We start from the raw sequence: 27,578 nt of genomic DNA on the forward strand, positions 1-27,578 counted from the left end.
ACTGGATTTACCCTCTCATTACACTGCTCAATATGAGAAAAATGTGTCCTCCCTGTCTAACAAGTCCATCAGATGTCTAAAACCTTCAAAATGGAACAATCAAGGCTGGAGACAGCCAACAGGAAGAGGTACAAATCTCAGCTCACTCCAGATCATTTCTCATTTGTGTCCTCCTCTGTTTCAGCCCTCTTCTCTCTCTGCAATTTGAATATCCGCAAAGCCAAATTCATGGCATAGGATTTGCAGAAAAGAGTGAAACTGACTTTTGCATATGGAGTGAGGTTTCCTATCACTGCACAGTTTATCAAGTAGAGTGGCTTCAAAAAACAAGTCTTCAGAATTCTATGATTTAGGTGACTTCACATGTCTATACTGTTTGACACAAAGTAATTACCTTGTCTAGACAACAAGTCCTATCTAGTTTTTAGAGGGTCCCTGAAGCAAATGAAGCAAGTTTGAAAGTGAGTCCCTGCAGCCCTTTCCAGAAAGTAAGAGACCATGTGTTAGATTTTTCATTTATTAGCCAGTAATATAGCCAACCGTTTATTAAGGACCACTTATTAGAAAGGGATAGGCCTTCTATAATGTGTTTAGGGTCATAATACGATTCTCACGCACAAACAGGAATAATCACACAACAGCCACAAAAGCCGGTCTCCTCATGTCCACCAGTAGTAACACTGCAGTACTGCTGCCCAGGTCCATCCACCTCTGACACACATACCGAGTACACTATAAAAAGTACCCGTTTCAACGCGTCAGTTGGTTCAGCGGTTGGTCTAAAAACCGCTTAGCTGGAATACTTTTTGCAGTGGGCCCACAGCTCCACCCACACCGTGTCGGACAGATTACAGTTTTTAACTCTTCTATGAACACTGAAGGCACGTCTCTGTTCAAGGAGAAACTGTGTTATGGTTTATTAAAACATCCGTTTTTTAAAACGTTCCAGCTGTTGCGTTAAACGTGGCCGTCGCTGTTCGTGCGGATCATAGGCTGATGTGCGCCCTCGGTCTGTCTCAGACTGCCGCTGAAAGTTACTTTAAAGACTTATATGAATCCGTAAAGTCCAAGTGTGAAGAGACGACATCATGTCCACATCCGTGGAAATAACTGATTAACCGAGAGCTTCTGACGTTTCACTGTCCAGGATACAGCGGCGGTCGTGGAGGTAAGGTTAGTGTTTGTGCGCACTTTATCGGATTATCCTCGTATAATCTGAGGAACTGTCACTTGGCACTGTGTTTAGTTTTGTGATCAATTGGTGGAATTGATTTCAGTGATCTGTCCTCACTGGGTGCTTTTTACAAGCGGGAATGCATTCATACATTTTCTTCCCAATCAGACCTCTTTCAAAGATTTAGATCCTATTGTGGCCAATCAGCACAGGCTGTCAGCAGCAGCATTATGACCGTCTAACATCGCTCTACTTTTTCGGACACACACAGTGGGATGATTGGTTTGCATGTGTTCTCCTGCACGACGGTTGGCTGACAGGTGTGAAATAAGGGAAACTGCTTGTGTTACCTGAGCAACAAGTGGCGCCTGCTGCAGAGGGGGGTGTTGTGTAAGTAAGCTTTGGAATAGAAAAGCAATACCAGCGTTCATACACATCATACACAAAAATAAGAAATGGTTACATGAACACACACACTGAAGTGACAGTTTGACCTGAAAATTATCTCAATTACCAAGATATTGTAATTGAGATAATTTTTCTGACATGGTTGGCTACACACTCAACTGAGGATGTAGATCAGCCTGATGTAGAAGCTCTTTGGTAATTATAACTGGAAATATTGACAAAACTGCATGTATATATACTTTCTTGACTGAATGTCAATATGTAATTAAGGAATTTAAAGCATATTGACCTTTAGTGATTTTTTTTGACACAAAAATCTGACAACCATAGTGACCATCATCATTGCAATGCAAATGAATCCAGCTTTAATCACACTGGTCCGTCCAAATCTGATTAGCAGAAGTCATAACAGACTACCACTTTTCATCTCTATCTGTGGCCTGGCCTTTGTGCAGCGCCACTTACATTATCTATCAGACTTCAGTCATCTTTAATAAATCAGAGGTTGCCTCACAACAGGCAGGTCTTGAATCTCCAGCCCTTATGGCTTCACTTAAACAAGCAGAAGCTCGTGTCTTATGACAACCTGATGGATGCAGGTTTGTGCAGGGCTACGAAAAACCAGCATTTACTGAAATAAACTCATTGGCTTCAACAGCAACTTTGTTTCCAGTCTGTGCTGTCATACTCCTCCCTGTGTGGATAATGGGTACTAATGGAAACTCTATTTTTGGCTAAATCCACTGAAAGATTTAGGATACAATTAATGCATGCATATATAAATTTAATGAAGGAGTGAACGATGGAAGCCTGGAAAGAGGCGACAGTGACCGAGATAAAGGCTAATAATAGACAGATATGGCAGAGGCTCTGTGGTGATTGGTTGGCTGAGACTTAGTGGATTATTGTATTATTATTCAATGAGCCCATGATTCTACTGACAACTCACCCACTGACAACTTTGACACAGCGAGGTGCCTGCAACTTTGGAGGGATGTTGACAGTATTTACTTCTGGCTACTTCTGGAAGCTGGTAAGGCAGTGAGGAGAGTAGTAAAGTCCTCACAGGTAAATGGCAGGTTCATGAGAGGAAACTGGCCTGTAACCAGGTGAATGACAGGCCAGCTGAAAGCACATAGGAGCGAGTTTTGTCATAGGCTTAGTACTGGTGAACCTGGGTGAAGTAGAGTAAGATTTGGAGAGCTCCCTTCTTCACACATTTGCAAGCTGCTGGCTGTAAACGCAGCAATATCAGATTTAAAAAGTGCAATTCTTAAGTTTGCCCTGAAACAGTACTGTAGAGAGTATGGCAATCCAATCAACTGTACAGTTCATGCTGCTGTTAAGTACACCATCAGGTCAGCTAACACTGCTGACTCCTTACAGCCCATATAGAACCATAGAGAACCTCTAACAAAGCAAAGTATAATACCACCAATGTGTATTTTCATCATTAAAACTCACATTCACTGAGGTCATAGGCTTTTGTGTGTTCTGACAATTCCAGTCCGTGTGTGGCTGCTCACAGTTTTACTGTCAACAGAACTTAGTTTATGCTGCGCATAATTTTATTAGCACATCTTTCCTGTCAAGTGTTGATGGAAGTCTTGGATCCAGGAATATGTTGCATCATTTTCCAATCCTGCTGTACCTTGCCTTGGATCTGTTTTATGATATTTTCTGTTGCCAGGAGCATTGCCTTTGTTGTTTGCACACCTCCCTCAAAACATTTGACTATAATGGCATGAACCATTATTATGTCAGACAGAAACACTTTTATCTACCTTACGTACCAAATAAGCTTTATTTGCTTTACCCAGTTTATACCCAGTGGAAAAGAAAGGTGAATATGGGAAGGCAAACTTTTGGAGTTATTTTCAGTTCACTGTAAAGAAGCTTGAAATGAGGCAGCAACAGAGGAGTGAAGTGTCTCAACCCAGACTGACTGACCCTAGTTTACCTCATGACCACAGTTCTGTGACGATAGCATCCTGGTAGAAAGCCACCGTGAGACAATAGGCCAACCTGTCTGGAATAAGGCCCCTGTGGTTTCAGCTCCAGTTGGCCCTTGTTTGAGGATGGGGTCAGGATATGAATGCTGGGCATCTGCCAATTCCTCTGAATCCAGGAGAGCGCTTCCTCAGGCCTGGAAGTTCCCATATAATAACCAGTCAAAAAACAAAAGATGCAGCTCTGCAAGGTGGTTGCATAATAATTTCTTTTGAAGATTGTTGTAAAGATTTAGGTTAGCAGTGAATCCTAAAGACATGTTCACACTTATCCCTGGGAATAACCTTTAGGATACACAGTTCAAGTACTAACAAGCAGTTGGATTTAATTTTGTTGTTGTTTTACATCTTGTGACATGGAAACAGTGTTAGCTGCTGTACAAAGACACAGACACAGCTAGACACAGATTTAGGCCAGTCCCCCCTTCATGTCGCGGCTCAGAGAAGTCCAAAGGAGGAGTTTGTTTTGTTAAGGATCGTTGACCAGGAAACATGCCATTATCTGTTTTTATTTGACCGGGATATTGCTCTTCATTGCCACCTTTTATAAAAAAAGATAAACAAAACATTTTATTTTCAGCTGTACTTTTTTCGGTTTAGAGGATGAGACACAGAGGTTACAGTGGGGCCTTTCAGCAATAAATTGTTCTGATTTCATAAGTGGTGTCAAGATCAGGGGTGGGCTAGTTAAATTTCCCAACCAGGCCCTCTGCAGTCATCCCTGCTGTACCAAAGCAGGCCTCATTGAAATGAACGAGGAGGCTTTGTTTTTTGACACAGCGCAATCGTCAGTCTGACTACAGAGCGACACATTTTGTGTGTTTGCCATTCTTTTTATCGGCTTTGTTGTACTGGATGACAACACATTCTTGAGCCAATCCTGTGGCTGTGATAACATGGCTCTGCTCGGCCCCTGCTTCGAGTTAGTAGTGGAAACGCATGTCTCACGGCTTGGCTCTGAGCGGCTAAAGTGGACCGACCCTGGCCATGGAATAACCCTATTAGCTTAACTTGCCTCCCTTCTAAGCAGCAACATCTACCATAATCAGGTGAAGATCAGCATAACCAAATAAGGCTAAAAAGGTGATCACAATGACTTTTCTACAGTTAACTGGATCCCTGGATCCAAGACTATTTGTAAGGCATGGCTCCTTTAGCTTGGTAAACTGCCCTCTTGATGGGGCAGAGGCTTACCCTGAGTCGACTGGGTGCAGAGTTTGTATGTGCATGAAAATCAGAGTATTATGAATAGGGCTGCAACTAACGACTATTTTGATAGTCGATTAATCTAACCGTTATTGAAACGAATAATTGAAATTCTTGCACCCCTAATTATGAACTTGCAGTTTGGACTATTATCTTTATTTAGCCCTTTCTGCAGTGTTGTCAGTCAGCCATGTGATCCAACAATAAATCAAATGCCTTAAATTAAGCTGAGAGTTTAGAGCCATGCTAGCTATGAAGCGGTACTTAATGTTAAGCACAGTGGTGCTTTGAGCTAAATGCTAACATTAGCATGCTAACATGCTCACAGTGGCAATGCTTACATGCTAATGTTTATGTTATACTTACCAGGTTCACTATCCTAGTTTTATGTTAGCATGCTAGAATGGTCTTAACACAAAGTAGGCCTACAGCTGAGGCTGATGGGATTGTCATTAGTTTTGCAGGTATTTGGTCATGAACCAAAGAATTGGGCAAAGTAAAACCTTGACCTGAAGCTGGCGCTAGATGAAAAGTCAGAGGATCACCAAGTCATGAGATTTTATACTCAAGAAACCTTGAATATCTGTAAAAAAATTCAATCTATCCAAGAATCAACCTCGTGATGACACTAGAGGAAAACTCTTCATCCTATGGGGACCATGAATGTCTGTAAAAAAAAAAATGCTTAGCAAGCCATCCAAGGCATTTCAGTCGGCACCAAAGTGGTGGAATGCCATTGCCATCCATAGAGAGTCTATACTTTGTTACTCACCAGAACAAGGTGTTTCCAAAGGTCACATGCTCAGACTAAAAGCTTGTTCCCAGTATCCAGCTTTATTTTTAGACAATATATAAATAGCACACTAAAGGTTACATGAGCTTAACTACTGGAATTCCATAATTCTTTCTGTAAGATACTCCATACAGAAATTATATGGAAAAGAAAAGTCAGAAGGACACACAAGCACTCTTTTGAGATATAAGGCACCCTGAAAAAAGTCACAAGGCAGAACACCGTCTCTTCTAGTGAGCCATAAAAAACAACACCTTCTGAGCCAAGACATTTTTACCTGCCACCAAGGCAACGAGCTTTTGTCTGAGGCAGAAGTGAGTTTTAGGGCAGCGTGCTGACTCCTTCTGATTCTTTCCTTTCTACAGATGTGCTTCTCTTTCAACGATCAAGTCATACCCATAGATAGACCTACCTGTCGATGCTTATTTGCCACATTTCCACAGTCAAATCCTTAGATGTGTGACTGTAAAACATATACTATATTATTATGTCTGTCCCAAACATGACTCACTGTTAAATAGTGTGTTGACTTCCTCTCACAGGTGATGTTACTCCAAACAAAGCACAGGAGTGTCAACATATTCACTGTGTTTTGTGTACATATATCTCAGCAACATGACATGACATGGAATGTTGATTAAAAATGTAATTGTATAGACTGAACTAATCGGATGAAGGCTTGTTGTGTTTAGTAACACTTTGTTCTTCTTCAGGTTCCCAGTCCTGTGTGGGATGTTAACGGACTGGTGGCGCGTTGAGGCTGAAGGAGCATGGTGAAACACCAACCCTTGCAGGTCTATGAGAAGCAGGTCTTTGTGTCCTTTGTCACTGGGATCTATGGTTGCCGCTGGAAACGCTACCAGCGTTCCCAAGACGACAGCTCCAGGGTAAGACAATACCAATGATCACTAAGTATGGGTATCATAATAATATATTTATATAAAATTCAAATATATAACATCAACAACAATCAACAACAATCGTATCGTATTACTGTAGTACTATAGTATTATTATTGTATGTAGATGCATCTTGGCAAGTTGTTGTCGCTGAGTGATCAAATTATCAATATTTGATTACTACTTGTGCCAATACAATACAGAATTTTATTCCAAATCAATACTTTTTTAGATATTTTTCTTTAAAAATGGTCGACATGTTTTTCTACGAGACACTTTTCAATAAACAAAAAAAAAGCGCCATGAGTCTCAAATGTTAAATGTCTAAACAGAAGTGCAAGAATGTTGCTGTAATGAAATAGTATAAGAGTTGGCAAAATTTTAATTTAAATCATGAAATATTATATCTAAGCATTACAAGCCTATAAATCTGACCGTATCTTCAATTCAATAGCTGGTGCTATGGACACTTCTCTGTCAGTACCAAAACACAGCCTTCTCCTATTATACAGTGTGTCTTTCAGACATATTGAAATTATCAGTAGGCTGGGACAAGTGTTGGGCAAGTTACTTGAAAATTGTGAATTGTAAAAGTAATGCGTTGCCATTGCTCATTTCTTTACTTTTGTTACTCAGTTCAGATCTGTCAAAGGTGCCTTGAAACAACTCCAAATCTTCAACACCCTCATGTCACATCTTCTGAATTTAACTCATGTAGAAATAGAAAATAAGACACTGTGAATGAACAAATCCTGCAATTTTGGAGGGATTTACTGGCCATCAACAGCTAGCTTAGCCTCTGCGACTGCACCTAGCTGTCCAGAACAACACACAACATGTGTATAAGACAACTTTGGAATTACGGGAAGTAGCATTTCAGCTCTGTTGGTAGAGGTGAACCACCCCACAGACCAGTCTGTCCACTGAACACGGAGACCAAACCAATATTAGCCCACCATCCATCTCCCAGTACAACTGTAACAGAGTAACTGTAAAGTTATTACAAAATTTTAAATTGTAATCCACAACTTGTTGCTGAAAAAAGTACACTAATTGCATTACTGTAACATGTTACAAGTAACGTGATAAGTTTTAGTCCTAAAATGAATGAGTCATGACACAGAATAAGAGAAAGTAGACAAAGAAAGCTGAACTTGAGTGTCATCTTTCAGCTGCTTATTATACTACTGTAGTAACTGTAGTAGGGGGACGAGTAGAGAACCATGGTTATTATGTTAATCATAGGTGATTTTGCCATAATATTTGCAGTGCAGTGTAAATGCTGATGCTGTTCTAGTTGGAACCTGTATTACAACTCAGTCATCAGCCCGCTGGACTGTTGCAAATTTACACTACTGCATGAAGAAAATAAAAAATAAAAAGTTGCAGTCCTATAGGTTGTAATGATGAAAGAACAAGAAACATGACTGATGTGTGTATACATCTACTGTATGTATGTACATGATCCTAGCCTAAATGATTGTATGATGAAACCTTAAGAACAAAAGTAATGGAAACAGATATTTTTATCTCTATTTCAATGATTGCTACTTACATCCAGGCACCCTATAATGCAAAATAGGAGAGTGTGTGGCCATTGGCTTACTGTATATAGTGTGCAGCAGAGCAAAACAGAGGCTGATAATTAGACAACACAGTCTTGCTGAGGCTGCACAGAAACCTGATCACACCTCAGGAATATATTAACTATTTTCCATTGTGTTGTTCTGAAGGCCAAAAAGAAATTAGTCTGGCTTTGTGAAAGGCAACACAAAACTACACAACTGCAACGCACATTTGTCCATTTTGATTTTGGCATTACAGGCTGCTTTTGTACCCTGAATTTCACCTTAGTTTCCCTCCTTTTTTTATCTATAAATGGCCTAGGTACCATTTATTGTTAGTGTAGTCTTTTATCACAAAATTTTGTTTGGATTTTCTGATTAAATGGATAGACCCCAAATGGAAATATTTTAGATGCCAGACATCGTGCTACAGACATGCATCACCATGTTCACCACTTTGAGCTTTGGAAATACATTTCTTTGGATTTAAATCATGTTTGTCAGATGTTGGGCAGTGTCAATTGTGCTTCACTAAAAACTGATGAAATGCTAGTCTAACATTTGTTTATCTTTCTAAGGTGTTTGTAAGGTAATTAATTTGTAGTTTCAATCATTTAAGCTTCATTTTAGAAAGTCTTTAGGAATTTTAGGAATCTTTTTAAATAAAAAAGTTTGTTTCCAAAGCTAATCCATTAGAAGTTGATGTCGTCCCAATTTCTTTCACTGAATTCCTAAATGACTTCTAGACCAGGCCCTAGTAACTGGGGAAAACGATCCTCACAATAAAGCAAGTACCAGAATCAGTGCAGTGTTTGGATGTGTAAAGCACAGAGCCAGACACCCAGCTGTGTTGGAAACCCACTGGGCAGCCACAGCTACTGCTGTTGGATGTCTTCTTTATCACAAAGAGCCAGTGGCTCAGCCATAAATTAGTCCATTTAATGAATGTGTGAGCCGGGCACTGATGATGTGCTGACCAAGAGGAGAAAATGCAAGCACACAGCTGCCCCTTTCCATTTGCAAAGCTACATGTAGCCACACATGCAGTGCTTACACATAAGCAGAGAGGTTCATTCAATTCATGCGCTTAAATGCCGTCTGTTTACACTGCAACACAGTGATGTGTGACTGATGTTATTATTAAGGAGGCTTAATGTTCTCTTTGCACTGTGGCCCACAACAGTATATAGAAATTCCAAGAAAATGGATACAGTATGTGTGCAAACCATTCTACCATTGCACATACCATTTATATGGTACTTTATTCATACTTTATACATATCTGCATTCTGTATTATTATTCTTTATCTGTTACTGTGTCCATGTTCAGCTGACATTGACCTTGTTTGATACAGGCCATTCTGTACAGAATTTATCAGCAGAGGAAAGAAGGAGGGAGACGTTTGTCATGTCAGTGAAATCAACACATAGATCAGGATTTATGGGCGCTGTCAGAAGTTGGCAGTTCTAATTGGAGAGGTGGAGAGACCTTTGAAGGCCATGTAGCACTCAGGAGAAAAGTGTCAAGTCTCACATAGCTCCCCTGAAAATGACTTTTACAGCACATCGAGAGTTGCCTGCTAAAAGCAGGAAAATGTCATATGGAGGTAACTTTGGATGAATGGATGAAATGTAGTAAATGTGTTTAGTAGAAGCCATGGACATGTATGACAAACCCTCAAACATATTTTCTCATGACCTTGTTTTTAAAAAACAGATGCACCATTTTGTAGATCCCTTTTGTGTTTTTCGTACATGATAGCTAAAGTTTAGGTAAGTAAATGAACACAGGAGAATTTCTAATTAACAAAAATCTGGAATTTGATTAATTTTTCTGGCAAAATGAGGAATTAAATTTTATAATATTATGACTTTTTGAGAAATAATGTAAACTACATTTTATTTTAAAGTTGGATTCAGATTTTTTCCCTCCAGTGTAAGCCCACTCTGAGTGGAAACCAGGATGTAGAACACTAACAAGGGCAGAATGACATAAATCTCACATTTTGGGAAGTGGTCTGACTTCATGCTGTGTTTCTGTGAGTCCATATCTAGGACACTATTCCCACTGTTGTTTGGTGCTCGAGGTAAATTAACAATGTGACTCAGGCTCAGTGCCCCATAGTCATGTACAGTCAACTGACCTGTGAGTAGCAGGTAAACCAATTAAAAACAGCCACTGGTGCTCATCATTTCCCAATTTCTGCTGTAATGTTGTTACTGGTTGCATCAGAAGATATTCCCTGATTCATATTCATGCCCTCTCATCCCTCTCCGTTCCTGAAACCTTTCATTTCATCGTCCTGTGTAAACTCAACTACTTCATCGGTGCATCTGCTCTTTCCCTGCACATCTAACATCTAATTATCTCCCAGCCTCTTACGTAAGCCCTTGGAAATGGTGAGTCCAGGCACGGTGTGGTGCAAAGCCTATCAGTGCTCAGGATATGTTGACTTGCCTATCATACTCTACACTTTTCCTAACAGAGCGTTAATTCCTAATCCTGTTAACTACTGAAGGGAAGTGTCCTTGACTGCTGCACAAGCTCTCCTCTGTACCTTTGTCCCACATGTCAAGCCAGAAGACCGCACAGTAAGGGGTTAAAATCATCAGATTGTGAAAATGTTGTAGAAGTGGGTAGTTGGCCTACATAAAATAAAAGAGAATCTCAAACAAAGAGATATTTCAAGGATATGTTAAGTGATATCTCACTTGTAAATATATGGCTTAATTCATTAAGAAATTGTCTCCAATAATTACTGTAGTCCCCAAATAGGTCTACACTTAGTATAAAGTAGTAAAATCAATTATGAGCAAACTCAAGTTCATTGTGTGTGAACTAAAAGTTCCTTGTTAAAAACTTTAAACGAGTTTTAACAATTTTTAAAAATTTTTAGCATTGAAGATTTCTTAAAATTAGTGTTAAAATCTTGTCTCGTGTCGATCCAGTGAACTCAGTATTGTGTCTCGTCTCCTGAGCTAAGTGTCTTGTCACACCCCTACTGTTAAACCAGTTCAGTGGTCTGAGAGACGTACAGTACGTCCACTCAGATAGGTGACAGAGTGGGGTGGTTATCTGTGGGTTTGTCTCTATGACCAATCCCTTTCACCTTAGATGCATCATTTGATCCGTTGTTGATAACAAATATTGATTATACCAGTTTTCATATCTTCCTTTCCTTCTCAGAGTTTGTTCTGTAATTTCTAGTATGTTATTAAGACATACTCACACTCTTAAAACACACTCTTCATATCCTTTAAGTGGATGTAATAGTGTCAGTATAGAATCTGTAAAAGTAAACTGTTGTTTGTATTTTCCTTTACAGTGGGAGTGTACATGGTTCGTCATCTTGTGCAGCTCTTTCTTTCTGCTTCTCTTTTGGGCGTACTTCTGGTTGGTGGCTCGAAATGATTTCAACGAATTCAACTGGTAAGTCAGTCATCCCACTGTGTCACTGGAAGTGACAAGCTGTTTGTGACCAGCATGTTTGGATGGATGGATGAGGTTATGAACAGCTGGGTGCTGACGTTACCGCAGCAACCAGACCTGCCAACATGTGTATTTTGAAAACCTATCAAGAACGAACCCCATTGGCATGAATTAGTCTTACCATCAGCATAGATCATTCAAACCTTACCTATTCACACCCCAGGTCGGTATACAACCGCTCTGGAGAGTGGAAGGATGAGACGATCCCCATCCTCGCATCCACCACCGTGGGATTCAGCTACATCACATTCTTAATGGTAACGGTCCTTTGGTAACTTCTGAATGCTAGCAAACTTGCTTATTTCTCAGTTACAGTATAACTCCCTGCATCTTGCTTCTTTTTCAGATTTTAGCACTCTTCCATATATCCTTGGGCCAGCAGCTCAACTTGTACTGGGTTCACAAGGTGCTGTGATTAACATCTTAAATTTTTACCATGGGTTTGCACCACACACACTTTTGAAATCCTCATTGTCCTTCTCGTCTCTACAGATTGGCGTGTTGGCTACGCTGCTCACCACTATCTCTGGTGTTGTCTCTGTTGATGATATATGGGGAGATGAGTGGGACATCCTGCTTGTATCACTACAGGTTGGTGTAGATTCAGAAGGACATGACTTTGCTCACTCTGTGTCTTGTTTTTGCTGTTGTGGATTATATGCAGTGTAGAATAGTGACAGTTAAAGGGAAGATTAATAAATTGCAACTAAACTTTCCATGAATTGATCCCTAGAATTAGGCCCCGTGCCCACTACTGCGTTTTCGTTTTAAAACACAGACCTTTTGCTACGTTTGCGCCTCCCGTCCAGACTAAAACGGCAGCAATGAAGACCTAAAACAGACAAGTTTGAAAACGCTACCCCGTTTTTTGTTTTAAAACTCCGGGTAGCGTTTTAGTGCAGACAGGCAGAAAATGGAGGACTTTAGAAACGATGATGCAGATGCTCATGTTTAGCGCTCTAATTGGGTCATATAAGTCATTCACAGCAGAAACAGAAGCAGAGTTCTACTGACAGAGTTTTTGACCCTGTATTTTTATTGAAATATTTTGCATCGTGCAAAAAACACTTGTGCCTACACTTGCGCTGTGCACGTCGTCGTATTTACTTTGCGACGACTCCCAGTCTGTTTTCCGCTGCCACAGTTGCTTTTAACTCCCGTGTTACATTCAGTAACAGTCCCAGCTTATTATTGGTCCATGCAAAATAAAATCTGGTGTGATTGTTCGTCTGCCTTACTTTATTCTTTTGCCAAATTCTTCTTTCTCCCGGAACACACACTGTTTACCTACTTTTGTCATTTATTTATTATCTACAGGTCCCTTTAAGTTGTTCTCTGTTCTATTCTCTAATAGTTCTCTCTAATAAGTAACCATCAATTTACACCGGGATTGTATATCTGTTTTGTTACCAGTCCACAGCACCTTTCCTGCACATTGGAGCCCTGGCAACAGTCACAGCTATCAGCTGGTTGGTAGCTGGATATGTGGTCCGCAGAGAGCGATCCAGTAAGTTGACTTGTATTTAGAGTAAAGATCCCTGTCATCACCAGGGCAGATTTCTGCTTTTGATTTATTTAGCTGTAACAGAGTGATTAGGACTGGATCGTTTCTATGATTTTATTGAGAATAAAGCTATAGTTATCCACCTGTTTCCATGACAAGGTGCTTTATATTTTGATCAACCACATGAAGATGTTGTGTGCTACAGTAAAGGTGTTTAACTACATCTCATTGATTGATTGATTGATTTTTCCCCTTCAAGGAATGCAACCCTCTGGTATTCCAAACAGATTAACAACTCTACAAACCAACACAGACAAAGCTAAACATTTCTTTTCATGATGAGTAGATGAGCTGAAGATGAATAAAGTGACTCTCCTTCCTCCATATCGCTCTCTCTTAGGCTTCCAGGTGATGGTGTTGGTGATCTACATTATCATCCTCCTGGCTCTCTGTTTGGCACCGCTCTCATTTAACTGCCCCTGCATCATGGACCGCCACAACCTCAAACCTCGACCAGACGTCATTGGCCGACGGGGAGCTCCTATGGTGAGTTGGTGCTTTGCCAGACCTCGCTGTCTGAGCCAGTTAATTGCTCAGATGGATGATGTGCAGCTCATATGCAACAGCACATATGCTCATATGTCAGGTGTTCATTTACTGCATGATAAAAAACGTGGCAAAAATGGCCTACGTTTTGACTGACTCATTTTTCTTCCCAAGAATTGCTACATCAACATCTTATGCTGATAAATCAAGCAATTCTGTGCAGACTCAGTGTGTGCATGCCCCTGCACTATATTTTACAGAGCAGAGTGGTGTGCAGCTCCAGCATGTGAGCCTGCTGTCAGGCTCAGTAAGCATGAGAGTCAACAACACTCTGAACTGTCATTTCACAGCTGGGCAAGCAAATACTTTTCCAGATGACTAGCTATAAACAAATGCACAGGGATGTTCAGAGCTTTGTTTTCCTGCTCTTTAAAGGCACACACATACTCATGTACACGTACAGTAGACACCTAAACACACTGCAAGGGACCTGAGCTGTGTGGAGGTTTTAAATAAATCACAGAGCACAGGCCAAAAGTTTTTTATGCCTAAAAACATATTACTATGTTCCACAAAGTTATGCACATACCTGATAGACAGAGATTCTGTAGAGTTGGAGGCGCTCACTGATCACCTCCTACTATAAACAGATGACTGAATAAAGCTGAAATAGCGTTGGAAACACAAGTCAAAGACTGTGCATTGTCAGCAATATGGAAATTAATTCATTGGACTTCATGGCTCCTTTGTTTTTTTCTGCCTACCTATTGGGAAGTGTATTGCAATGTATCCTGCACCAAAGCAGACAGCAAATACAGCAGCAGTGAAGTGGAGAAAAAAGGGCTAAAAGTTTTCAGGCTGGCAAACTTCTACGGTTGTTAAATAAAGGTTGTAATGTCTTAACTTTATGATTTTTTTATACTGATTAGTTTATTCCCTAAAACGTCACTGCCATAAGACCTCCGCTATACCTAAAAAATGCAATACTGCACACATTCTTTGGACAATTCTCACAGCCTACTAGTACTACTTTGTAAATTTTAGTGATAAACCTAAGTTAATAGTTAATAGTCATGAATTAAATCTGTTTTGCTAGTAGCCTGAAGGTATAAGTATATGTATGTGTATATGAAAGCAATATAATTCACATTTAAATTTCTAATTCAAAGATAGAATAGATTCCCCTAGAGTTGCTGCTGCTCTGCTAAACTAGTTACCTTTAGCAGGAGTTTAGCAAGGTTTTTTCACCATTGTAAACAGACATAAAAAATATGCTCTGCAGAAGTATGTACAGATATCCAAATAAACAAACTGAAGGCAAAAGAATTTTAATTTAACAGAGCGAGAGCAGAGATCTTCCTCAGGCATTGTCAAATAACCATATAGGGGCAGGCGATATTGCCCTACAGTAAAATCATGTTATTTCAGGGTATTTCTAGGATAGAGATATTCTTGATGGCCAAACAACATGACAAAATACTGCAAAATATTTTTGGTTTAGAACTCACAATAGCTGTCCTCCTTGGATTTATTTTTTTTGCTGCTCTCACCCTTTAGATGTTACAGATTTCTTGCACTTCTTCCACGTTACCGGGGTTTGTTGTACATCTGATCTTTTGCAACCAAAACACTTCCTCACTAATCTTGGAATGAACATTGGAGCCGGTAGCAACATTACTTCCACTTCTATCCATGCTTGTTGTTGCAGCATGTAATGGTATGATGTCATTACATCAAGTCGGAATATGGCCATTATCACGATATGAATTTCATTTAATATTTTATCATGTTAAAATTATACCAATATATTGTAAATGGCATGACATGGCACAGCCCAAAAATATTAAGAGAGAACATATAAAATGTAATACATCAAAAAAGCTAAATAAAGCATGAATCATATCATCATGTTTCCCTATCTGAATGTTCTTAGATAATTCTGTTACGTTTCATGTGTGTTTTCTTCACACCGTGACTGACAGTAGTCCTCCTGTCTGTCTCCTCACTGCTCTAGCTGGCTCCAGAAAACACCATAGTGTCCTTCAACAGAGCCCTGCAGCATGGAGCCAGCTCCCTGGAGGCAGACGTCACGATCAGGTTATTAACCACAGTATATATAATATCATTTTAATCCTGGGTTATTTATATTTAATGAAGATCCACATATACAGTGGGTACGGAAAGTATTCAGACCCCTTTAAATTTTTCACTCTTTGTTTCATTGCAGCCATTTTCCAAAAATCAAAAAAGTTCATTTTATTTCTCAGTAATGTACACTCAGCACCCCATCTTGACAGAAAAAAACAGAAATGTAGAAATTTTTGCAAATTTATTAAAAAAGAAAAACTGAAATATCACATGGTCATAAGTATTCAGACCCTTTGCCGTGACACTCATATTTAACTCAGGTGCTGTCTATTTCTTCTGATCATCCTTGAGATGGTTCTACACCTTCATTTGAGTCCAGCTGTGTTTGATTATACTGATTGGACTTGATTAGGAAAGCCACACACCTGTCTATATAAGACCTTACAGCTCACAGTGCATGTCAGAGCAAATGAGAATCATGAGGTCAAAGGAACTGCCTGAAGAGCTCAGAGACAGAATTGTGGCAAGGCACAGATCTGGCCAAGGTTACAAAAAAAATTTCTGCTGCACTTAAGGTTCCTAAGAGCACAGTGGCCTCCATAATCCTCAAATGGAAGACGTTTGGGACGACCAGAACCCTTCCTAGAGCTGGCCGTCCGGCCAAACTGAGCTATCGGGGGAGAAGAGCCTTGGTGAGAGAGGTAAAGGAGAACCCAAAGGTCACTGTGGCTGAGCTCCAGAGATGCAGTCGGGAGATGGGAGAAAGTTGTAGTAAGTCAACCATCACTGCAGCAATCCACCAGTCGGGGCTTTATGGCAGAGTGGCCCGACGGAAGCCTCTCCTCAGTGCAAGACACGTGAAAGCCCGCATGGAGTTTGCTAAAAAACACCTGAAGGACTCCAAGATGGTGATAAATAAGATCCTCTGGTCTGATGAGACCAAGATAGAACTTTTTGGCCTTAATTCTAAGCGGTATGTGTGGAGAAAACCAGGCACTGCTCATCACCTGTCCAATACAGTCTCAACAGTGAAGCATGGTGGTGGCAGCATCATGCTGTGGGGGTGTTTTTCAGTTGCAGGGACAGGACGACTGGTTGCAATCGAGGGAAAGATGAATGCGGCCAAGTACAGGGATATCCTGGACGAAAACCTTTTCCAGAGTGCTCTGGACCTCAGACTGGGCCGAAGGTTTACCTTCCAACAAGACAATGACCCTAAGCACACCGCTAAAATAACGAAGGAGTGGCTTCACAACAACTCCGTGGCTGTTCTTGAACGGCCCAGCCAGAGCCCTGACTTAAACCCAATTGAGCATCTCTGGAGAGACCTGAAAATGGCTGTCCACCAACGTTTACCATCCAACCTGACAGAACTGGAGAGGATCTGCAAGGAGGAATGGCAGAGGATACCCAAATCCAGATGTGAAAAACTTGTTGCATCTTTCCCAAAACGACTCATGGCTGTATTAGATCAAAAGGGTGCTTCTACTAAATACTGAGCAAAGGGTCTGAATACTTATGACCATGTGATATTTCAGTTTTTCTTTTTTAATAAATTTGCAAAAATTTCTACATTTCTGTTTTTTTCTGTCAAGATGGGGTGCTGAGTGTACATTACTGAGAAATAAAATGAACTTTTTTGATTTTTGGAAAATGGCTGCAATGAAACAAAGAGTGAAAAATTTAAAGGGGTCTGAATACTTTCCGTACCCACTGTAAATCCCACAGCCGACACATACTGTAGGTTGTTATGTAGAAACATTTAAATTTAATAAAAGCCATTTCTTTATACAACCAAGTGTCATTGAATGAAGTAATGTCTGGTGATGTGGAATGTTCCAGCACATTCCACATCTGCTAATTATTATAGTTCCTTATACCAAAGAATATACTAAATCATAATTGAAGTACAACATTTTCTGACCATTTTGTCGCTTCCAGTGCGGACGGCGTTCCCTTCCTTATGCGAGACCACACCATGAGACGAACCACGGATGTTAGTAAGGTCTTCCCAGTCAGACAGAATGACGATGCCTCTTTCTTCAACTGGACAGAGATTCGCTCTCTGAACGCAGGCCAGTGGTTTTTGGAGGTACTGAAGCCCACTTCACCTCAACTCACCCTGATTTGTTCATGCAGATTCCATGACCACTATAAAATGCCCTTCAATGATGCCACATCAAAAGTCCTTTAGGAAAATAAAATGTTTCAGTTTTGAAGGATTCCTGGAGGAATTATGCAGGTATTGTGTTGTACGATGAATTTGTCTAGCAGTGAAATTATATTTAGAATGTGCTGCAAGACTATAAAATGTAGTGAAACCCAGTTTAAACACTAGAACATGTTAAAAAGAAATCTCCTGTGCAAGGGCTATAGAAATGAATTACCTTTTCTGATGAGCAACATGAGGTTATGGAATATAGGTGCAGTGGAACAGTGCTGATGAAGGTCTATGTAATCAAATCTTTTGACGACAAACTGGGTGCACATGCTGATTAATTTCTTTTCAGTACACACAAATTAGCTGCATGTACTTCATTTAGAATGCCAGTTGTTCTTCATTTTGTATTAACCATTCGACAGAACAACACTGTGTATGTTACATCTCAGTGTCTGTCCTCTGCTTCCAGAGTGACCCCTACTGGACAGTAGAAACCCTTACAGCCAGGGAACGGAGCAGAATAGGCAACCAGACGGTTTGCAGTCTGGTGGAAATGCTGCGTCTGACGGCCAGGGCCAACAGCTCAGCGCTGCTCAACATCCGGAAGCCTCCACCAGAGCACCCGCGCTACCGGAACTGGTTCATGGACACGTTGTGGGCTGTGCAGAAGGCAGGCATTTCCCAGAAGAGGGTGAGGACTGTAGGTCCCTCCATATTTGTTCCTTTGATTGATTATTAAAGGTGCTGCTTGTAGTACTGTGACCCCAGTAAATCATGAGTACATTAACAGCTGTCACTGAGATTGGCAGCTGGTGTTGTCCTACAGTATTAGGATTTTTACAAAGTGTGTTACTATGGCGAATACTGTGGAAAATTTACAGGATTGCTTTTAACAGACAGTTAGCAGATACTGTTCTTTCTGCTGTTACAAACTGCTGCAAGGATTGAAAGCCGAGCGTAAATATCTATTCCAACATAGTGCATCAGGCCTAATAAGTTAGACACACGTTTAGTAACATCCGGGAGAGGCAAGGACATATAGCACCAAAAAGGAATGTATTCTTAAAGGTTCAGTTTGTAATATTTCTGAGGATCTATCGACAGAAATGCAATGTAAGATCCATAACTATGTTTTCAGTGGTGTGTAAAGACCTTGCATAATAAACCATTGTGTTTTTATTACCTTAGAAGAAGCAATTTAAATCCATAACCGCGGGTCCCCCTTCCATGGACGTTGCCACATTGCATCGTCATGTTTCTACAGTAGCTGAAAATGCACAAACAGCGGTACAGAGCGTGTTTAAACAAAATGCTATGGTGCTCATTTAGAATACCCAAGTTGGGAGAATAAATAAGGTTCAATTCAATTCAAGCAGTGCAGACACTCATCACTACGTTGAATCTGTACTTAGAAGAAGAAGAAGTAGTAATAATATACTGCAGGGGTCTATAAATACGTATTGTAACATTTTCAACCATTAAATGGTGGATGAGAATATAAGCCATAATATCAACATGTTGTTCAATTAGCTCAGTTGATAAAGTGCAGAGCTCATAACCCAAGGGTTGGATGTTCAACACTACCTTGGGACAATTTTTTTTTTTTTTTTTGCTCTCTTCAACAAATGGATTATGCAGTGTTTCTTATGCTCACATTACAGCATGTGCTGCAGTGTTTTTATTTTGGTGTTTGATCCTCATCCATCAACCTATGGACGCTTTTTCATTTCCCCAGTGTCTCCAGGCAGAGGACATTTAGGGGAATCACATTTTCTGATGGCTCTTTCAGAGGTCTGTCAAGCAGGCTACAAACTCTTTTAATGTCATTCTGAATTTTTCATGTAAAAGCTCAGTTCAACTGCAGTACTGCATTACAGTAAACAAGCTTCTCACACTTTTATTTTGTAGGCAAAAGAGGAAGTGATTATGTGACTAACTGTTGCAGCCATGACTGAGATCTATTTCAGCACGTGATAAAAGTATTTATTTATTTATATTTTTTGTCTCTATCAAAGCACCATAATCTGACCCTTCCCTTGTCAATATTTGTATAAACTTTATAATGGACTGTGGTGCAGAAACACTGACAGTGTTTCACACTGGCTTATATTTTCCATGTTATCTGTCAGTGGCCAAGTCACAATAACATATGGTTTTACTGAATAATTAAGTAAATATCATTTCTTAATAAATATACCTAAAGAAGCCTCTGTCTGCTGTCTCAGAAGAGACACCTTTTGTGCTGTGTCAGCCACCGTAGCTGTCCTGGGCTATTTGAAAGGTTAGGGGGCAGTGATTGGCCCAATCCCAATGTCCCCCCTAAGCCCTGAACCCTCACAGACTTTACTGACGTCTCTTGGAAAGTGATTGAGTTTAAGAGGCTGCAAGGGCTCAAAATGCTGTAAACAGGAACGGGACAGCCCTTTGCCGTTTTATCACGTTACCTTGACGACGCTGAAACACGTAACACACTTTTCATTTTATGTTTTTGCCTGCAGGCTCTCGCCGTACAGAGTGGAGGAGAGATAAATGTCAAGATATACTTGTCAATAATCAGTACACTATTGTTGGTCAAACAGCATCATTAAGCAAAAACTTAAATAAATAGTTGAATATACTAAGTGTGTAATAAGGTGATTGCATTCCTCTGACTTCACGTGTTCTATGCTCCATCTTAAGTTAAGAAAACTTTCAACAATTTTAACATCATCGTAGGTGTTGATGCTTGTTTGTTTACTGTTTTCTTCTTCTCTTATAACGCGGATTTGCCATGATATTTCACTCGCTTCCGGGCTTCCCCTGGTAACCCCCATGTTTCACGTAAGACCGCTATGAACTGTGGGCAATTCCCTCAGGCAAAGTCTGCAGAAATGTGAACTTACGAAAAGGGTCTATAAAGGGCTCAAAATCCTCGCGCACTTGACGATTTGACAGTGGGACGAAGTCTGTGAGTCTGTGAGGGTGGACACTGGGACTGGGCCGTAGACTGGACAGATGGTTGCAATTCACAGCCTCACCACTAGATGCCACTAAATCTTACACACTGAACCTTTAAATGCCAAACAGTGTGCCATATTGGCAACAAAAGCTTCTGTCATTCCTGTACACCAAGAGATCACAATGACTTTGCTAACATCATATTAATATTTTAAATTCTACAAGTAGCACCGTTAAAGTGTAACATCGCTGCATATGAAGCACATGCCAATTTTCTTTCTGATCAGGGTCTGTCCATGTCATATGTGTTTGTGCCAGGTGACGTGGACCCCCGACACGGACAGGGGGAGGGTGCGAGGGCTTCAGCAGACCGCAAATGAGAAGCTGTCAATGCAAGAGATAAGGCAGAGGGGAATAACAAGCCTGACCCTCCGCTACAGCAAGGCCAGCCACAAAGACATACAGTAAGAGCACGCGTCTACTGCCTAGCAACAAGGAAGGTGCTCAGAAAAATCCTGAAGGAGGAGTTCTGTCTGTTGTTTCAACACTATCTGAAAAAAAGATACTTCAAAAGGACCATTCTGGTGTAACTTTGACTAAAATATTTATAGCAAAGTTTAACTTTAATACAACTCCTTCTTATTTCTGGATTAATAAACAGCCAGCTGCAAGTAACGCCTGTAGCTGGCTGGGTGGATGTGGAAAACATAAGGAGGTTAACAAGCATAGGAGCAATTTCAACTCAAATCTCCTCCAAAGCAAAAGAGATTTGCTAAAGACGAGGACCTCCTCCAATGTTTCCAGGTCTTGAAGAAGTACTGCATGTGTGATAAAAGTCATATAAAGCCTTTAGTGTCTCCTGAGGGAGCTGTGAGAAGTCTGATGAAACTGTCGACAATGTTATAGGAGCGCAATACTTAAGCGGTGGAGTACTTGTGGAGAAAACTTGGTTTCAAATCTCATTTATTTCTCTGTACTGTTAAAAATTAATCACTAAAGGAGCTAAATTCAAAGTTACAGTTCAGAAAAAAGAACTCCAGTTATTACTTCATCTGGACGATGTGGGTGTGGTTTGGCCAGAATAGTGTCCTGCAAACATCAGCTATCATCAGATTTTGATTCAGACTGTGATTGGTGCATGGAGATAACGTGCAACATCACCTTTTCCCAACTGGGCCTCAGCCACAGTACTTCAACTTAGTGAGAAGAGCACAGACAAAACAACTAAACACTGACCCTATCACTCACATCACTCACAATAAGAAGCTGATGTTTTCGGGGGCCTTTATTGCATATGTGAAATGTATACACAGCGTACTTGTACTCACATGGGTAGGGATAATCTCAAAATTACACTGTTTTGGTCCTTTAACACTAGAACCACCAATGGCTAAATTTACCCGTGGCTGTTCTATTGAATTTTCAAAATAATATTCAGGTCCAACATGAAGCAAAAATAATCACAATATCACTGCATTCAGTAGCAGGTACATTTTACCATCTTTGGCAGTTACAGGTATACAGCGGACCCAGGAGGTTCTAGTGACACATACTTTGCCTTCAACTGGGATACTCACCCTTAGCATAGCATCTTTAGATTAACAAATATAGGGTTAGTGTTTCACAGTGCATGCATTTATGATGCTTAAAACATTTAAAGTGACTTTATTTCCCTGTGATTGCACAGTGGTCATGTGAGTGCTGTGATAAGAGAGTAAAAGAAGCTAAGGAGTGAAAGGGAGAGGGCTTTTTTCTCCCATCAGCGTTGACATGTATTTTTCCTTTCCCCAGGGAGTATCTGGCCAATAATGTGAGCGTGACTGTCTACCCAGTGAATGAGCCCTGGCTCTACTCCATTCTGTGGTGTAGCGGGGTGCCTTCTGTGTCCTCCGATGCCCCCCAAATCCTCCAAAAGGTGCCTTACCCCATCTGGCTCATGGTAAACAGCTCTCCTCTCTCTGTCCCTCATCTGACACCACACGCACACACACAGACAAGGTCACGCAGCGAGGCGAGAGGACAGCAGGAGACAGGACAGAGACTGACGAGGGCCCAGCAAGACTCGGGGGCGAGGACGCAGAGAAATATGAGGGAGCTCAGCGGCCGACTTTAGCTCAGCGTGGCGTTAGAGAACAACAGGACACTGGGAAAGAGTCTGAGACAAGGGCACAGATCTGAACTAAAAAGCAGCTGTCTAGCAGGCTCTTGCCTTGGTCAGGACATTGTGTTAGCTTCAGGAGGCATGCGTGTTAATGGTGACATCCGCCGGCGTTGACTGGAAACTACATTTCTTTTTTTTCTCTTTCCTTGCAGAGCCAGAGTGCTTACAACTTCATCTGGATCACTTCAGATCTGGTCTCCCTCGCCATAGTCATAGGGATTTTCTGTTTGCAAAAGTAAGTACAGTTTGGACTGTTGTCATGTGGAAAACGACAAACATACATTGACATTTGCAACAAACGCTCTGAATGCATAAGCACCTATCATAGAAAAATGATATCAAACACAGAATCTCGTTGAACACTCACCTTATTTATTCTCCCAACTTGGGTATTCTAAATGAGCACCATAGCATTTTGTTTAAAGCACTTACATAATGCATATATTTACTTTTTTGTAATGGTAGAGAAGAGCTGGAACCCTAACCCTAACTGGAGAGGAATAAAGAAAAAACATATTTACATTACATTAAATCATGTTTGTTTTTGTCAGGCTTTACTCTAATATTTGCTTTTTTTTCTTATGAATTATAGAACTTCAAAAGCAAAATATTATTCTTTGGTCAAATTAGCCACAACCAGTACACACGTGCATTTTTTTCCGGGGAACACAAGCGAAAAAACACTGGAGTCAAGTGATTTATTCATGTGTCCTTAAAGGATTATTTCACCTGAATTACAATGAAAGCGAGTTTTCTCAGTTTCTTCTAGTGGTTTCTAACCCTAAACCCTAATAGTATTGGTTTTATTTATTATAACTTCTGCTTCCACCCCAATACAATGGAATGCAATTTAATTTGTGGTTTATATTCAACATCAGAATGTCTTTCTAGAAGAGTAGAGTGCATCCAAACCATTACATTTTGGGTGAACTCATGAGGTCTTATTTTTCCATGCAGTGAGAAGCCTCTTGTGGCTGAGTATTCTTTAAATATTTAATTATGTTATCTCTTTTAGTGAACACAGTTAGGCTGAATGTCCTGCAGAAATACAGTAAATGTGTTTTTCTTCAGCTCATTAGCAACTTCAGAGCTTTCAGTACGTGTTCGGTCAAATGTGATCTAAATGTTGGCAGGAGCAGCAAATATCTGAATATATTAACATTTCAAATGTAAAGAAGCTGAAGGTTTTGAATTGTTTTCTGTGACTGCACAGTGTTAACACAAGCCTCTGAGTCTGACTGGACCTAAGCCGAGCCGTGTCCAGGCCGCTGCATCTACACGGACTGTTCAGTCTTATCTTTCTTATCTATTTTGTTCTTCTTTTCCTACTATCTTTTGTCTTGTTTCCGTGATTCTCCTCCATGCTGTAACCTCTCTTTGTCCTCTCTGTCCTCTCATTCTCTCTTTCTCCTTTGACATTCTTACTTTGTCCTGTGCTCTGCCTGATCTGCATGCAACCTTCCTCTGCTGCCCCCTGGCATCTGTCAGCTATCATATGATCAGGTAACTGCTGCGACTGCCTTGGCCTTTGTTTCTGCCTCCTTGTCTGTCCTCCTTGTGCTTTTTCTGCCCGACACCTCAAGGCCATTCCTTCCTTTCCTTCACTGTACTTTCTTTTTCCGTCTGCATTCCAGTAAATGTATGTATTATTTCATGTGTATCAGTATCTTAAAAACCCAGTCTGGCACCATCATTATTGAATTGGTATGGTTTAATGACACGGTTGGAATCATTGCCTCTATGCGCTTGTAATGGTTTGTATCTGTGTGTGCTGTAACAGGTGGAGGATAAGCGGGATGCAGAACTATAACCCAGAACAGATCATGCTGAGCGCTGTGACGCGTCGGTCCAGTCGGGACGTCAACATCATGAAGGAGAGGCTCATATTCTCAGGTGCAGCTTTAGCTACATTCACACCTGGAAAGAAATGGTTCAGGTTGTAACTGGACAGAACACACATGCATAAAATCCAGGTGGAAATACAACCATGAAAATTTGAGGTTCTAAACATGCAAATCAGCTTCTGTGGTGGGCACACATTAACCAGGATTCCCATTATGAGACAAGATCTGTCCAAAGACTCACTGAGGATGTGCGTTTACACGCCAGGTAGGAGGCAAGTGTGTCTCACATCTGAAACGCACACTTGACACATACTACTATGCAACACCAGTAGTCAGAGCTCGGAGTATCCCACAGTGCACCATGATCTACTGTGCAACACCAGTCCAGGTGTTGGTGGTAATGCATCTAGAAGCTGGCGATACATCTGACGATAATCAACAAAAATGAAATGAAGGAGTGGAAGTTTATGACTCAGATTCAACTGCAACACTACTATTCAAGTCCAAACACTACACAATTATGGCAGAAGCCCCCCTCCCCCCCAAGCTGGTTATTGCTTAAAATCAAAAATCTATTTCATCATTATAACACTGCTTATAATAATAATATAGCATATCTGATATTGTTAAAGATCTTATTACTATAATTTATTCTCTTCTGTCCTTCTTACGTACCTGCACCTACTCTCTGGTCACACACTTATGCTACATGAATACACACTTGCATGCAGGACTTTTACACCTGGACCCAATAATGAAGCGGATGCAAGTCACATAGGTGGGGGGAAGCCTGAGTATAGAGTTGTATGATAGTACCACTTGGGGGTGCCAAAGTTGAACATTTGAAAATTCTTCACATGGGGGCTTTTACTGTACTGGATCTGATGGTTCGGTATATAAATGCCAGCTGTTACTATAATCCAACTAAATCATTTCCAGCTAAATCAAGCACATGAAAATAGGTACATTTCGTTCAGTAGGGAGAGTAATAATTTATAGTAAATCTCTTTTTTCTTCTGTCGTCTTTTTCAGAAGTTAACAATGGGCTCAGCAGTACTGAGGAGCTCTCTCTGTATCCTGAGAACGGTTATGCGACATACTCTCATGGAGGCCTCAGTCGCTAAACTTAACACACTGCCACAGCTGGAAAATCTTGGATGAAAGTTTGATTTCCACGCTTGACTGACTGAAGGTTATGTCGGAAGAAAAAGGAGCCCGTCAGAGAAACTGACCTAGTAGTCAACTTACCCTGGAAGTGAAAACAACATGGATACCAAATATTGTCTAAAGTAAGGACAATGAAAGTTTCTTCTGTTTGGCCTATTGAACACATTATTCTTTTAGTTTTCCAGTTTTATGTAAAATATGAATGTGTGTACTATCTTTTTGTGTGTAATTTTTCCATGTTATTACATCAGGCTGCCAGTGTCAACCACATTCCTCAAAAATAGTTTGCCATTTACCTTTAAAGTTGCTGTAAGAAGTCATTTTCTTACTTTCAATGTTTAAAGGTGTACGCTGGTAAGTGTAGCAAGTATCTGTCCGTGTTGTCATCACTTACGGGGTTAGCTAAGCATTGGGCAAATGTCTGAGTCAGATGGTATTTCCGTCAGAACTGAATCCATGGAGCAGGTGACACTGGAGTTTGTGTTTCTCTGCCATCAAAACATTTGAATCATCATTTTAAAACAACTTCAAATCACATTTAAATGTAGAAGCTTCTTGGCTTCGTCTTCTTGGAACCAAAAGATGACTGCTGCTCATTCAGCAGACAAATGTGGTGATGTGCGTGGTGATTGGGCCACAAAGACATCTGACTACTATGAGAAAAAAATCCCTGTTCGCTTGAGTGACCTTCTCAAAAGTTGTATTTGAGCTAATAAAGACTGTAATGTTGTTTTTTTCCATGGGATTTACTTCACTGTTGTTTTTTTTAACAGAAGGAACAGGCTGTGTAGTGTCCTGTATTATAAACTGATGTAAATATGAGTTGTTTCACGTGTTTTTATTTTCTTCCCTCTGAGAGGATTTCAATGGTTTGGTTAAATCAATTGTGTATTTTATGTTTGGTTTTATTATCACAAGACTGATGTCTTCTTTTAATTGTGAAAGACAGATTAGGGCACATGTGAAAACGTATTTTCTTGCAGTTTCGTGGGATGAGGGGCTTTGGGGAGAGTATATTGTGGTCAGTGGTCTGATCTTTTTTCTGCCTCTTTTCTGTCATGCCATGATTGATTTACTTTATAGTCATATTAGCTAGTACAACTTTCACATGGCTGCCTTTTTGTTAAATTAATTGACTAGTGGAATATTGTCTAATAGTATTTGTAGTTTAGTGATTGGTAATATAAAACTACTTTTGCCGCAGACATGTTCAATAAAAGGAATATTTTCTCTTGTGCAGGTTGTCTTTTGTGGAAGAACAAATAAATGTAAAAACACTAAAAGTAAATGCTAAACATGGAAATAAAAAAATCTTCTGGATTCGCTTACAACAGAACTATTTATTTAACAGTTGCTTTTTCATGCATGCAGCCAGTACTGTGTGCCTAATCGTTAAGACATTTGAAATGAATATAGCAGCGTGTTTCGGTCCACCGCTTTGGTCCAGGCTGAAATATCTCAACCACTGGATGGATCTGAAGTTTTGTACTAAATATTTGTGATCTCAAGAGGATCCCACTGACTTTGGTGAGTTGACCTTTCCTCTAGTGCCGCTGGGAGGTTGACGATTGTGGTTTTGAGTGAAACAGCTCAACAACTGTTGGATGGATTGCTATTTGGTACACA

General features: G+C 40.4%; 1 protein-coding gene across 3 annotated transcripts; it reads left to right on the forward strand.

The window, feature by feature from the left end:
• Window positions 1–850: 850 nt before the first annotated feature.
• On the forward strand, window positions 851–27,188 carry gdpd5a (glycerophosphodiester phosphodiesterase domain containing 5a). Of its 3 annotated transcripts, none has more exons than XM_038708928.1 (16): window positions 851–1,173; window positions 6,304–6,477; window positions 11,381–11,484; window positions 11,708–11,801; window positions 11,891–11,950; window positions 12,037–12,135; window positions 12,958–13,051; window positions 13,449–13,594; window positions 15,609–15,691; window positions 17,624–17,774; window positions 18,313–18,543; window positions 21,099–21,244; window positions 22,572–22,719; window positions 23,094–23,176; window positions 24,722–24,834; window positions 25,818–27,188. In XM_038708928.1, the coding sequence occupies exons 2-16, from the start codon at window positions 6,361–6,363 to the stop codon at window positions 25,907–25,909; spliced, it is 1,761 nt and encodes a 586-aa protein (XP_038564856.1). In that variant the 5' UTR covers window positions 851–1,173; window positions 6,304–6,360; the 3' UTR covers window positions 25,910–27,188. The 3 variants fall into 3 exon arrangements, with proteins under 3 accessions (XP_038564856.1, XP_038564854.1, XP_038564857.1); XM_038708926.1 differs by having other exon boundaries at window positions 851–1,168; XM_038708929.1 differs by having other exon boundaries at window positions 851–1,168; window positions 18,313–18,534.
• The last annotated feature ends 390 nt before the right edge of the window (window positions 27,189–27,578 follow it).

The sequence above is a fragment of the Micropterus salmoides genome, unplaced genomic scaffold, assembly GCF_014851395.1.
Source record: "Micropterus salmoides isolate LMB-PRFRI ecotype aquatic unplaced genomic scaffold, ASM1485139v1 Ms_hic_scaffold_9, whole genome shotgun sequence".
Taxonomy (NCBI): domain Eukaryota; kingdom Metazoa; phylum Chordata; class Actinopteri; order Centrarchiformes; family Centrarchidae; genus Micropterus; species Micropterus salmoides.